The following is a 14,215-nucleotide window of genomic DNA, read 5'->3' on the forward strand; positions in this document are numbered from 1 at the left end:
ACCCTGTACTCCGCCTCCATGATACTGCTGATGGTGGGATACCGAAGGCTCTACCCTGTACTCTGACTCCATGATACTGCTGATGGTGGGATACTGAAGGCTCTACCCTGTACCCTGGCTCCATGATACTGCTGATGGTGGGATACTGAAGGCTCTACCCTGTACTCCGGCTCCATGATACTGCTGATGGTGAGGATACTGAAGGCTCTACCCTGTACTCTGGCTCCATGATACTGCTGATGGTGAGGATACTGAAGGCTCTACCCTGTACTCTGACTCCATGATACTGCTGATGGTGGGATACTGAAGGCTCTACCCTGTACTCCGGCTCCATGATACTGCTGATGGTAGGATACCGAAGGTTCTACCCTGTACTCTGGCTCCATGATACTGCTGATGGTGAGGATACTGAAGGATCTACCCTGTACTCCGGCTCCATGATACTGCTGATGGTGAGGATACCGAAGGCTCTAACCTGTACTCTGGCTCCATGATACTGCTGATGGTGAGAATACTGAAGGCTCTAACCTGTACTCCGGCTCCATGATACTGCTGATGGTGGGATACTGAAGGCTCTACCCTGTACTTTGGCTCCATGATACTGCTGATGATGAGGATACTGAAGGCTCTACCCTGTACTCTGGCCCCATGATACTGCTGATGGTGGGATACTGATGTCTCTACCCTCTACTCTGGCCCCATGATACTGCTGATGGTGGGATACTGAAGTCTCTACCCTCTACTCTGGCTCCATGATACTGCTGATGGTGAGGATACCGAAGGCTCTACCCTGTACTCTGGCTCTGGATCCATGATACTGCTGATGGTGGGATACCGAAGGCTATACCGTGTACTCTGGCTCCATGATACTGCTGATGGTGAGGATACTGAAGGCTCTACCCTTTACTCTGGCTCCATGACACTGCTGATGATGAGGATACAGAAGCCTCTACCCTGTACTCTGGCTTCATGATACTGCTGATTTTGAGGATACCGAAGGCTCTACCCTTTACTCTGGCTCCATGATACTGCTGATGGTGGGATACTGAAGGCTCTACCCTGTACTCTGGCTCCATGATACTGCTGATGGTGAGGATACTGAAGGCTCTACCCTGTACTCTGGCTCCATGATACTGCTGATGGTGAGGATACTGAAGGCTCTACCCTGTACTCTGACTCCATGATACTGCTGATGGTGGGATACCGAAGGCTCTACCCTGTACTCTTGCTCGATGATACTGCTGATGGTGGGATACTGAAGGCTCTACCCTGTACTCCGTCTCCATGATACTGCTGATGGTGGGATACCGAAGGCTCTACCCTGTAATCCGGCTCCATGATACTGCTGATGGTGGGAGACTGAAGGCTCTACCCTGTACTCTTGCTCCATGATACTGCTGATGGTGAGGATACTGAAGGCTCTACCCTGTACCCTGGCTCCATGATACTGCTGATGGTGAGGATACTGAAGGCTCTACCCTCTACTCTGGCTCCATGATACTGCTGATGGTGGGATACAGAAGGCTCTACCCTGTACTCCGTCTCCATGATACTGCTGTTGGTGGGAGTCCGAAGGCTCTACCCTGTACTCCGGCTCCATGATACTGCTGATGGTGGGAGACTGAAGGCTCTACCCTGTACTCTTGCTCCATGATACTGCTGATGGTGAGGATACTGAAGGCTCTACCCTGTACTCTGGCTCCATGATACTGCTGATGGTGGGATACTGAAAGCTCTACCCTGTACTCCGTCTCCATGATACTGCTGATGGTGAGGATACCGAAGGTTCTACCCTGTACTCCGGCTCTATGATACTGCTGATGGTGAGGATACTGAAGGCTCTACCCTGTACTCTTGCTCCATGATACTGCTGATGGTGGGATACTGAAGGCTCTACCCTGTAATCCGTCTCCATGATACTGCTGATGGTGCGATACCAAAGGCTCTACCCTGTACTCTGGCTCCATGATACTGCTGATGGTGGGAGACTGAAGGCTCTACCCTGTACTCTTGCTCCATGATACTGCTGATGGTAGGATACTGAAGGCTCTACCCTGTACTCTGGCTCCATGATACTGCTGATGGTGGGATACTGAAGGCTCTACCCTGTACTCCGGCTCCATGATACTGCTGATGGTGAGGATACTGAAGGCTCTACCCTGTACTCTGGCTCCATGATACTGCTGATGGTGAGGATACTGAAGGCTCTACCCTGTACTCTGACTCCATGATACTGCTGATGGTGGGATACTGAAGGCTCTACCCTGTACTCCGGCTCCATGATACTGCTGATGGTAGGATACCGAAGGTTCTACCCTGTACTCTGGCTCCATGATACTGCTGATGGTGAGGATACTGAAGGCTCTACCCTGTACTCCGGCTCCATGATACTGCTGATGGTGGGATACTGAAGGCTCTACCCTGTACTTTGGCTCCATGATACTGCTGATGATGAGGATACTGAAGGCTCTAACCTGTACTCCGGCTCCATGATACTGCTGATGGTGGGATACTGAAGGCTCTACCCTGTACTTTGGCTCCATGATACTGCTGATGATGAGGATACTGAAGGCTCTACCCTGTACTCTGGCCCCATGATACTGCTGATGGTGGGATACTGATGTCTCTACCCTCTACTCTGGCCCCATGATACTGCTGATGGTGGGATACTGAAGTCTCTACCCTCTACTCTGGCTCCATGATACTGCTGATGGTGAGGATACCGAAGGCTCTACCCTGTACTCTGGCTCTGGATCCATGATACTGCTGATGGTGGGATACCGAAGGCTATACCCTGTACTCTGGCTCCATGATACTGCTGATGGTGAGGATACTGAAGGCTCTACCCTTTACTCTGGCTCCATGACACTGCTGATGATGAGGATACAGAAGGCTCTACCCTGTACTCTGGCTTCATGATACTGCTGATTTTGAGGATACCGAAGGCTCTACCCTTTACTCTGGCTCCATGATACTGCTGATGGTGGGATACTGAAGGCTCTACCCTGTACTCTGGCTCCATGATACTGCTGATGGTGAGGATACTGAAGGCTCTACCCTGTACTCTGGCTCCATGATACTGCTGATGGTGAGGATACTGAAGGCTCTACCCTGTACTCTGACTCCATGATACTGCTGATGGTGGGATACCGAAGGTTCTACCCTGTACTCCGGCTCTATGATACTGCTGATGGTGAGGATACTGAAGGCTCTACCCTGTACTCTTGCTCCATGATACTGCTGATGGTGGGATACTGAAGGCTCTACCCTGTAATCCGTCTCCATGATACTGCTGATGGTGCGATACCAAAGGCTCTACCCTGTACTCTGGCTCCATGATACTGCTGATGGTGGGAGACTGAAGGCTCTACCCTGTACTCTTGCTCCATGATACTGCTGATGGTAGGATACTGAAGGCTCTACCCTGTACTCTGGCTCCATGATACTGCTGATGGTGGGATACTGAAGGCTCTACCCTGTACTCCGGCTCCATGATACTGCTGATGGTGAGGATACTGAAGGCTCTACCCTGTACTCTGGCTCCATGATACTGCTGATGGTGAGGATACTGAAGGCTCTACCCTGTACTCTGACTCCATGATACTGCTGATGGTGGGATACTGAAGGCTCTACCCTGTACTCCGGCTCCATGATACTGCTGATGGTAGGATACCGAAGGTTCTACCCTGTACTCTGGCTCCATGATACTGCTGATGGTGAGGATACTGAAGGCTCTAACCTGTACTCCGGCTCCATGATACTGCTGATGGTGGGATACTGAAGGCTCTACCCTGTACTTTGGCTCCATGATACTGCTGATGATGAGGATACTGAAGGCTCTAACCTGTACTCCGGCTCCATGATACTGCTGATGGTGGGATACTGAAGGCTCTACCCTGTACTTTGGCTCCATGATACTGCTGATGATGAGGATACTGAAGGCTCTACCCTGTACTCTGGCCCCATGATACTGCTGATGGTGGGATACTGATGTCTCTACCCTCTACTCTGGCCCCATGATACTGCTGATGGTGGGATACTGAAGTCTCTACCCTCTACTCTGGCTCCATGATACTGCTGATGGTGAGGATACCGAAGGCTCTACCCTGTACTCTGGCTCTGGATCCATGATACTGCTGATGGTGGGATACCGAAGGCTATACCCTGTACTCTGGCTCCATGATACTGCTGATGGTGAGGATACTGAAGGCTCTACCCTTTACTCTGGCTCCATGACACTGCTGATGATGAGGATACAGAAGGCTCTACCCTGTACTCTGGCTTCATGATACTGCTGATTTTGAGGATACCGAAGGCTCTACCCTTTACTCTGGCTCCATGATACTGCTGATGGTGGGATACTGAAGGCTCTACCCTGTACTCTGGCTCCATGATACTGCTGATGGTGAGGATACTGAAGGCTCTACCCTGTACTCTGACTCCATGATACTGCTGATGGTGGGATACCGAAGGCTCTACCCTGTACTCTTGCTCGATGATACTGCCGATGGTGGGATACTGAAGGCTCTACCCTGTACTCCGTCTCCATGATACTGCTGATGGTGGGATACCGAAGGCTCTACCCTGTAATCCGGCTCCATGATACTGCTGATGGTGGGAGACTGAAGGCTCTACCCTGTACTCTTGCTCCATGATACTGCTGATGGTGAGGATACTAAAGGCTCTACCCTGTACTCTTGCTCCATGATACTGCTGATGGTGAGGATACTGAAGGCTCTACCCTGTACCCTGGCTCCATGATACTGCTGATGGTGAGGATACTGAAGGCTCTACCCTCTACTCTGGCTCCATGATACTGCTGATGGTGGGATACAGAAGGCTCTACCCTGTACTCCGTCTCCATGATACTGCTGTTGGTGGGAGTCCGAAGGCTCTACCCTGTACTCCGGCTCCATGATACTGCTGATGGTGGGAGACTGAAGGCTCTACCCTGTACTCTTGCTCCATGATACTGCTGATGGTGAGGATACTGAAGGCTCTACCCTGTACTCTGGCTCCATGATACTGCTGATGGTGGGATACTGAAAGCTCTACCCTGTACTCCGTCTCCATGATACTGCTGATGGTGAGGATACCGAAGGTTCTACCCTGTACTCCGGCTCTATGATACTGCTGATGGTGAGGATACTGAAGGCTCTACCCTGTACTCTTGCTCCATGATACTGCTGATGGTAGGATACTGAAGGCTCTACCCTGTACTCTGGCTCCATGATACTGCTGATGGTGGGATACTGAAGGCTCTACCCTGTACTCTGGCTCCATGATACTGCTGATGGTGGGATACTGAAGGCTCTACCCTGTACTCCGGCTCCATGATACTGCTGATGGTGAGGATACTGAAGGCTCTACCCTGTACTCTGGCTCCATGATACTGCTGATGGTGAGGATACTGAAGGCTCTACCCTGTACTCTGACTCCATGATACTGCTGATGGTGGGATACTGAAGGCTCTACCCTGTACTCCGGCTCCATGATACTGCTGATGGTAGGATACCAAAGGCTCTACCCTGTACTCTGACTCCATGATACTGCTGATGGTGGGAGACTGAAGGCTCTACCCTGTACTCTTGCTCCATGATACTGCTGATGGTAGGATACTGAAGGCTCTACCCTGTACTCTGGCTCCATGATACTGCTGATGGTGGGATACTGAAGCCTCTACCCTGTACTCCGGCTCCATGATACTGCTGATGGTGAGGATACTGAAGGCTCTACCCTGTACTCTGGCTCCATGATACTGCTGATGGTGAGGATACTGAAGGCTCTACCCTGTACTCTGACTCCATGATACTGCTGATGGTGGGATACTGAAGGCTCTACCCTGTACTCCGGCTCCATGATACTGCTGATGGTAGGATACCGAAGGTTCTACCCTGTACTCTGGCTCCATGATACTGCTGATGGTGAGGATACTGAAGGCTCTACCCTGTACTCCGGCTCCATGATACTGCTGATGGTGAGGATACCGAAGGCTCTAACCTGTACTCTGGCTATATGATACTGCTGATGGTGAGGATACTGAAGGCTCTACCCTGTACTTTGGCTCCATGATATTGTTGATGATGAGGATACTGAAGGCTCTACCCTGTATTTTGGCCCCATGATACTGCTGATGGTGGGATACTGATGTCTCTACCCTCTACTCTGGCCCCATGATACTGCTGATGGTGGGATACTGAAGTCTCTACCCTCTACTCTGGCTCCATGATACTGCTGATGGTGAGGATACCGAAGGCTCTACCCTGTACTCCGGCTCCATGATACTGCTGATGGTGGGATACTGAAGGCTCTACCCTGTACTCTGGCTCTGGATCCATGATACTGCTGATGGTGGGATACCGAAGGCTCTACCCTGTACTCTGGCTCCATGATACTGCTGATGATGAGGATACTGAAGGCTCTACCCTGTACTCTGGCTTCATGATACTGCTGATGATGAGGATACTGAAGGCTCTACCCTGTACTCTGGCTTCATGATACTGCTGATTTTGAGGATACCGAAGGCTCTACCCTTTACTCTGGCTCCATGATACTGCTGATGGTGGGATACTGAAGGCTCTATCCTGTACTCTTGCTCCATGATACTGCTGATGGTGAGGATACTGAAGGCTCTACCCTGTACTCTGGCTCCATGATACTGCTGATGGTGAGGATACTGAAGGCTCTACCCTGTACTCTTGCTCCATGATACTGCTGATGGTGAGGATACTGAAAGCTCTAACCTGTACTCCGGCTCCATGACACTGCTGATGAAGAGGATACCGAAGGCTCTACCCTGTACTCTGGCTCCATGATACTGCTGATGGTGGGATACTGAAGGCTCTACCCTGTACTCCGGCTCCATGACACTGCTGATGGTAGGATACCGAAGGCTCTACCCTGTACTCTGACTCCATGATACTGCTGATGGTGGGATACCGAAGGCTCTACCCTGTACTCTGGCTGCATGATACTGCTGATGGTGAGGATACCGAAGGCTCTACCCTGTACTCCGTATCCATGATACTGCTGATGGTGAGGATAGTAAAGGCTCTACCCTATACTCTGGCTCCATGATACTGCTGATGGTGGGATAACGAAGGTTCTACCCTGTACTCCGGCTCCATGACACTGCTGATGGTGAGGATACTGAAGGCTCTACCCTGTACTCTGGCTCCAGGATACTGCTGATGGTGGGATACCGAAGGCTCTACCCTGTACTTTGGCTCCTTGATACTGCTGATGGTGGGATACCGAAGGCTCTAACCTGTACTCCGGCTCCATGACACTGCTGATGAAGAGGATACCGAAGGCTCTACCCTGTACTCTGGCTCCATGATACTGCTGATGGTGGGATACTGAAGGCTCTACCCTGTACTCCGGCTCCATGACACTGCTGATGGTAGGATACCGAAGGCTCTACCCTGTACTCCGGCTCCATGACTCTGCTGATGGTAGGATACCGAAGGTTCTACCCTGTACTCTGCTCCATGATACTGCTGATGGTGGGATACCGAAGGCTCTACCCTGTACTCTGGCTCCATGATACTGCTGATGGTGAGGATACTGAAGACTCTACCCTGTACTCTGGCTCCATGATACTGCTGATGGTAGGATACTGAAGGCTCTACCCTGTACTCTGGCTCCATGATACTGCTGATGGTAGGATACTGAAGGCTCTACCCTGTACTCTGGCTCCATGATACTGCTGATGGTGAGGATACTGAAGACTCTACCCTGTACTCTGGCTCCATGATACTGCTGATGGTAGGATACTGAAGGCTCTACCCTGTACTCTGGCTCCATGATACTGCTGATGGTGAGGATACTGAAGGCTCACCTTGTTCTCCGGTTCCATGATGGCGCGGTGGATGATGCTGTTCTCATCAGCCGCAATGAGATGGTCTCCCTTCCCGCTCGATGGACCCAGGAGATCGGACAGGTAGATCCATCTCACCTTCTTCCTGGAGTAGCTTTTAAAATCGTCCTAAAGAGAGATGACAGGAGAGTCAGTCCATGGTCAATGGACCAGACCACAAGATGGAAGAGAACCCTATCATAGAAACACATGTCAGATCCCTGGGAACTTGACCAGTTGTAGAGTGTCAGGGAAGACTGTTCTTATCTTATAGTTCAATTTTTCCCCCTGAAAGTCTGTTCACTGGAATAAGGACATTCCCGCTCTCAAGGACAAAAGAACTCAAACTGCAATAGTGAAGTGGAACCGCTGTAGCATGTAGTGAACACTGTAAGTTGAATCATCATTTCTGGTGCTCAAGGACCAGCCTTATTCCAAGTCTGGCAGTAGATCGGGATCGGGTACGAATAGTGTTTGCACTGATTTTTCATTCGGAGTCGGGGCACATTTCCTTTGACCATGCACTGTCCTCCAAGCGCTGTCTACAGGAATCTGCGAGTTCAACGCACTTTGCAAAGTCAAGCACTACAATGTACCACTGGTTGCAAAGGCTGTTAGTGCGCATTACTCACCATATGAACCAGGGAAACCCTAAATCAGCTGCAAACCCCTGTATTAACAATTTTTGCCGCTCTCCGGTGCCCTTCCCACCCCCACAGGATTGTTTTGGGGGTGTTGATGGGGGGAGGGGTTTTCTTTAGTGCATCTTTTACACTTCATTTGTGATAACCTGCAATGTGAGTTCCCTGCGATTGGGTAATGACCGCTGTTAATGCCTTGGTTTCGTACTACAATTGGATAATCGTCTGCGGAAGGTAATTCACCTGAACCGTTGGACCGTACCATGACCATTGCACTGATCATAATAAACACATGTTTGAAGAAGCTCTGCCATCCTTCGCTCTCAGAGTCTGGGTACCAGAATATCATCTAGAAAAAATGTAGCGTCCTAAATATTATTTACATAATATTCCCACATTGTTCATAACAGAACATCTACTTACATAGTAATATTTTGTAAACAATATTTTGGACATAATATTTTTGTTGAAAGATATATTTATATGTGATATTATGATACATACAATGTTATTGACCTATGTATAGTTCCTTTATTGTCCCTCCGTAGCATAGCTTTGGATTTAGTTAGTAGAAGGAAGACGCATTTGTGGCTCACAGCAGCTGCATTGCAAGGTCCCTCAAGCTCAGAACAGGCAGACCACAAGGGGCCCTCCAAGCTTCTGTCACCCAGAAGAGGCTCACTACAGATACAGGAAGTGCCAGCTTCCCTCGCCCAGAAGAGGCTCACTGTAGACGGAAGCAGTGCAAGCTTCCCTCGCCCAGAAGAGGCTCACTGTAGACGGAAGCAGTGCAAGCTTCCCTCGCCCAGAAGAGGCTCACTGTAGACAGAAGCAGTGCAAGCTTCCCTCACTCAGAAGAGGCTTACTTAAGACAAAAGCAGTGCAAGCTTCCCTCACTCAGAAGAGGCTCACTACAGACAGAAACAGTGCCAGCTTCCCTCGCCCAGAAGAGGCTCACTTCAGACAGAAACAGTGCCAGCTTCCCTCACCCAGAAGAATCTCACTGTAGACGGAAGCAGTGCAAGCTTCCCTCCCTCAGAAGAGGCTCACTGCAGACAGCAACAGTGCAAGCTTCCCTCACCCAGAAGAGGCTTACTGTAGACGGAAGTAGTGCAAGCTTCCCTCACCCAGAAGAGGCTCACTGCAGACAGAAGCAGTGCAAGCTTACCTCCCTCAGAAGAGGCTCACTACAGACAGAAACAGTGCCAGCTTCCCTCACCCAGAAGAGTCTCACTGCAGACAGAAGCAGTGCAAGCTTCCCTCACCCAGAAGAGGCTCACTACAGACAGAAACAGTGTAAGCTTCCCTCACTCAGAAGAGGCTCACTACAGACAGAAACAGTGCAAGCTTCCCTCACCCAGAAGAAGCTCACTACAGACTGAAACAGTGCAAGCTTCCATCACTCAGAAGAGGCTCACTACAGATACAGGAAGTGCCAGCTTCCCTCACCCAGAAGAGGCTCACTGTAGACGGAAGCAGTGCAAGCTTCCCTCACCCAGAAAAGGCTCATTACAGACAGAAGCAGTGCAAGCTTCCCTCAGCAAGAAGAGGCTCATTTCAGATGCTTGTACTCCCCGCAGCCTGAGCCTCTCAGAAGGGAACATCGCGCTGCTGCCTGCCTGCACGGAAAGAGATCGCTCGCAGCGCCTGGTATCGCTTTTGCCCACGTTAAACATTTAATTGAATACAGTGGTTGCGCACTCGGTGCCTGAATTAATTTGCCTGATTTAATTAATTTGGTTATTACTGCCCACTGTGGACTTTGCTGTGTTGGGAAAAGAGAAGTGTCTTGAGAGTGTTTGTGACTTGTGTTGTACTCCGGCTGTGCCCCAGTCTCGTTTCAGGGACCGGGCTGCCATTTTGGGACTTTGTTTACCTCCGTGAGCCCGTGCCTCCTCCCAGATCCCGCCTCCCAGCTGACCCGCCCATGCTCCGCCCACCTCCACTATCCATTTATGACAGATGTCCCAACGCGCAGCGTCCACACGCTGCGACCCCGCCGAAGGTGCGCCAAAGGTAAGCCCGTCTACGCCCGTCCGCGCCTGGACCGCGCCCAGCGCCTGTCCCCCTGGTCCCCTCAATTCCCAGCTCCCCCGCATAGCATACGACGCCGCAACCCTCACTGCCCTCAACCCCGGCCGTCCACCAAACTGCCACCAAGCTGCACCAGGATACATCCATGGACCCTTCACATGCCACTCCTGCAAGTTCGACTGCACCAAGACACACACCACATCCACAAACACCAAACAGAGATCCGACACTAACCACCTAAATTGCATCCTGCTCAACACCCGCTCGGTCCACAGACACGCCATCGACCTTTGGAATCTACTAGACACCATTGCTCCGGACGTCGCCTTCCTGACAGAAACCTGGATGAATGCCTCGTCAGCTCCAGACATCACCATAGCCATCCCGGAAGGCTACAAGATCATCCGAAAAGACGCACCAACCAAACAGGAGGAGGCATCACCATCGTCCATAAGAACTCCATCCGCATCTCCACCTACTCAGACGTCAACCTTGCTATAGCCGAACACCTCCACTTCCAGATCCACACCGACCCCAAGACCACACTCAGAGGCACACTCCTCTACAGGCCACCAGGACCCCGTGCACAATTCAGTGAAGACATCACTGACTTCATCACCCCACACGCCCTCCCCTCCGAGGACTACATTCTACTGGGAGACCTCAATTTCCACCTGGAAAAGAGCAACGACAGCAACACCACCACCCTTCTGGACAATCTAGCCAACCTCGGACTTAAACAGCTAGTAAACACCCCCACCCACAAGGCTGGACATACACTCGACCCTATCTTCACCTCCAGCAAACACATCTCATTCAATCACACCACAGCTCTCCATTGGACGGACCACAGCTGCGTTCACTTTACTTACAAAAAGACCACAATCCACAACCACCCTCAACCTACTCTGCGAAGAAACTGGAACAAAATCACCATCGACCAGATCTACACATCGCTTCTTCAAAACCCCCCTGCCTATATGTCGAACCCTAACCAAGCAGCCATTAACCTCACACAATGGCTAACCAACAGCGCCAACAACCTAGCACCCCTGAAAAAACGTCAAATCAAGCTAGGCAGCAAAAACGCCCCCTGGTTCAACGATGACCTTAAGAAATCAAAGAAACTCTGTCGCTCTCTTGAGAAAGCCTGGAAAAAAGACCCAAACACTAGCACCAGGGACGCCTTCAAAAACGCCACCCGTTTACACCACCAACTGATCCGGACTGCCAAGAAATCCGCATTCAAAGACAGACTAGACAACAACGCCCACAACAGCAAGGAACTATTCAACATTGTCAAAGAGTTTACCAACCCCACCGCCATCTCCAACGACATCACTCCCTCTCAAATCCTTTGCGACTCCCTAGCTTCATTCTTCCACGACAAAATCGCAAACATCCACAACAGCTTCGACAACCAATCCGGAAACCAACCCACCCAACCTACTTCTGAACATAAACCCCCTTTGAACATCCTTAACCACTGGAACCTAATCTCCACTGAGGACACCATTCGCCTGATGAACTCCATCCACTCTGGATCCCCCACAGACCCATGTCCCCACCACATCTTCAACAAAGCTGACTCCATCATAGCACCCTACCTCCGTGACGTCATCAACTGCTCCCTCAACTCCTCCACCTTCCCAGAAAGCTGGAAACACGCGGAACTCAGCGCCCTTCTGCAAAAAACCCACAGCAGACCCCCCCATCTCAAAAACTACCGCCCCATCTCGCTCCTACCTTTCCCGGCCAAAGTCATCGAGAAACCCGTCAACAACCAGCTCGCCGCCTTCCTCGAAACCCACAAATCCCTCGACGCCTCACAGTCCGGCTTCCAAACCAAACACAGTACTGAGACCGCACTCATCGCAGCAACAGATGACATTCGAACACTACTGGACAATGGAGACACAGTCGCCCTCATCCTCCTCGACCTCTCCGCAGCCTTCGACACAGTCTGCCACAGCACCCTTATACAATGCCTCAACAACATCGGAATCCAAGGAAAAGCACTGGACTGGATTACCTCGTTCCTGGCCGGAAGATCTCAGAGTCCGCCTTCCACCGTTTAAGTCAGAAGCCACTGAAGTCATCTACGGCGTGCCACAAGGATCTTCACTCAGCCCCAACCCTCTTCAACGTATACATGAGCCCCCTCGCGACCATCGCACGCCAACACAACCTCAACATCATCTCCTACGCTGATGACACTCAACTGATCCTCTCACTCACCAAAGACCCTAACACCGCCAAAAACAACCTACATGAAGGAATGAAAGAAGTAGCTGAGTGGATGAATCACAGCCGTCTTAAACTAAATTCAGACAAAACAGAAGTTCTCATCTTAGGTACTTCCCCCTCCGCCTGGGACGACTCTTGGTGGCCAGCGGCCCTTGGAAAAGCACCCACCCCTACGGACCACGCACGGAACCTGGGCGTCATCCTGGACTCCTCCCTCTCGATGACCAGACAAGTCAACGCCGTTTCATCTTCATGCTTCAACATTCTTCGCATGCTCAAAAAAACATTTCGCTGGATCCCCACCGAAACTAGGAAAATGGTCACCCACGCATTGGTTACAAGCCGCCTGGTCTACGGAAACACCCTATATGCCGGTACCACCGCAAAACTTCAGAAAAAACTCCAACGCATCCAAAACGCTGCAGCAAGACTCATACTAGACATCCGCGCAAAAACCACATTTCCTGTCACCTGAAAGACTTCCACTGGCTCCCCGTCAATAAGAGGATAACGTTTCGCCTCCTCACCCACGCACACAAAGCACTCTGTGAACTTGGACCCGAATGCCTCAACACGCGACTTTCCTTCTACACCCCCTCCCGCCAACTACGCTCTTCCAACCAAGCCCTCGCTGCTGTTCCATGCATCAACAAAACCACCATGGGAGGAAGATCCTTCTCCTACCTAGCGGCTAAAACCTGGAACTCCCTTCCCATTCACCTCCGCCTTACTCAAAACCACCTAGCCTTCAGAAAGCAACTTAAAACCTGGATATTCGACAAGTAATTCCCCACCCCCTCCTCAAGCGCCTTGAGACCCTCTGGGTATGTAGTGCGCTATATAAATTATTTGACTTGACTTGACTTGACAAGAGGCTCACTACAGACAGAAACAGTGTAAGCTTCCCTCACTCAGAAGAGGCTCACTACAAATACAGGAAGTGCCAGCTTCCCTCGCCCAGAAGAGGCTCACTGCAGACAGAAGCAGTGCAAGCTTCCCTCACTCAGAAGAGGCTCAAGACAGACAGAAACGGTGCCAGCTTCCCTCACCCAGAAGAGGCTCACTGCAGACAGAAGCAGTGCAAGCTTCCCTTGCCCAGAAGAGGCTCACTACAGATAGAAACAGTCAAGTCAAGTCAAGTCAGTATATTTATATAGCGCGCTACATACCCAGAGGGTCTCAAGGCGCTTGAAGAAGGGTGGGGAATTACTTGTCAAATATCCACGTTTTAAGTTGCTTTCTGAATGCTAGGTGGTTCTGAGTAAGGCGAAGGTGAGTGGGAAGTGAGTTCCAGGTTTTAGCTGCCAGGTAGGAGAAGGATCTACCTCCCATGGTGGTTTTGTTGATGCGAGGTACAGTGGCAAGGGCTTGGTTGGAGGATCGTAGCTGGCGGGAGGGGGTGTAGAAGGAGAGTCGTGTGTTGAGGCATTCGGGT

The 14,215-nt window shown here is 50.9% G+C and overlaps 1 protein-coding gene across 1 annotated transcript in view; it reads right to left on the bottom strand.

Moving 5' to 3' along the window:
• LOC147700478 (putative cation-transporting ATPase 13A4) overlaps positions 1-14,215 on the bottom strand; it is a 965,394-nt gene that overhangs the window by 741,956 nt on the left and 209,223 nt on the right. The window contains exon 3 of the mRNA XM_086928423.1: positions 7,841-7,987. Within this exon, the coding sequence (XP_086784549.1) occupies positions 7,841-7,987 (147 nt within the window). The remainder of the gene's footprint in view (positions 1-7,840; positions 7,988-14,215) is intronic.

Source organism: Lissotriton vulgaris, chromosome 7 (genome assembly GCF_964263255.1).
Source record: "Lissotriton vulgaris chromosome 7, aLisVul1.2, whole genome shotgun sequence".
Classification (NCBI taxonomy): Eukaryota; Metazoa; Chordata; class Amphibia; order Caudata; family Salamandridae; genus Lissotriton; species Lissotriton vulgaris.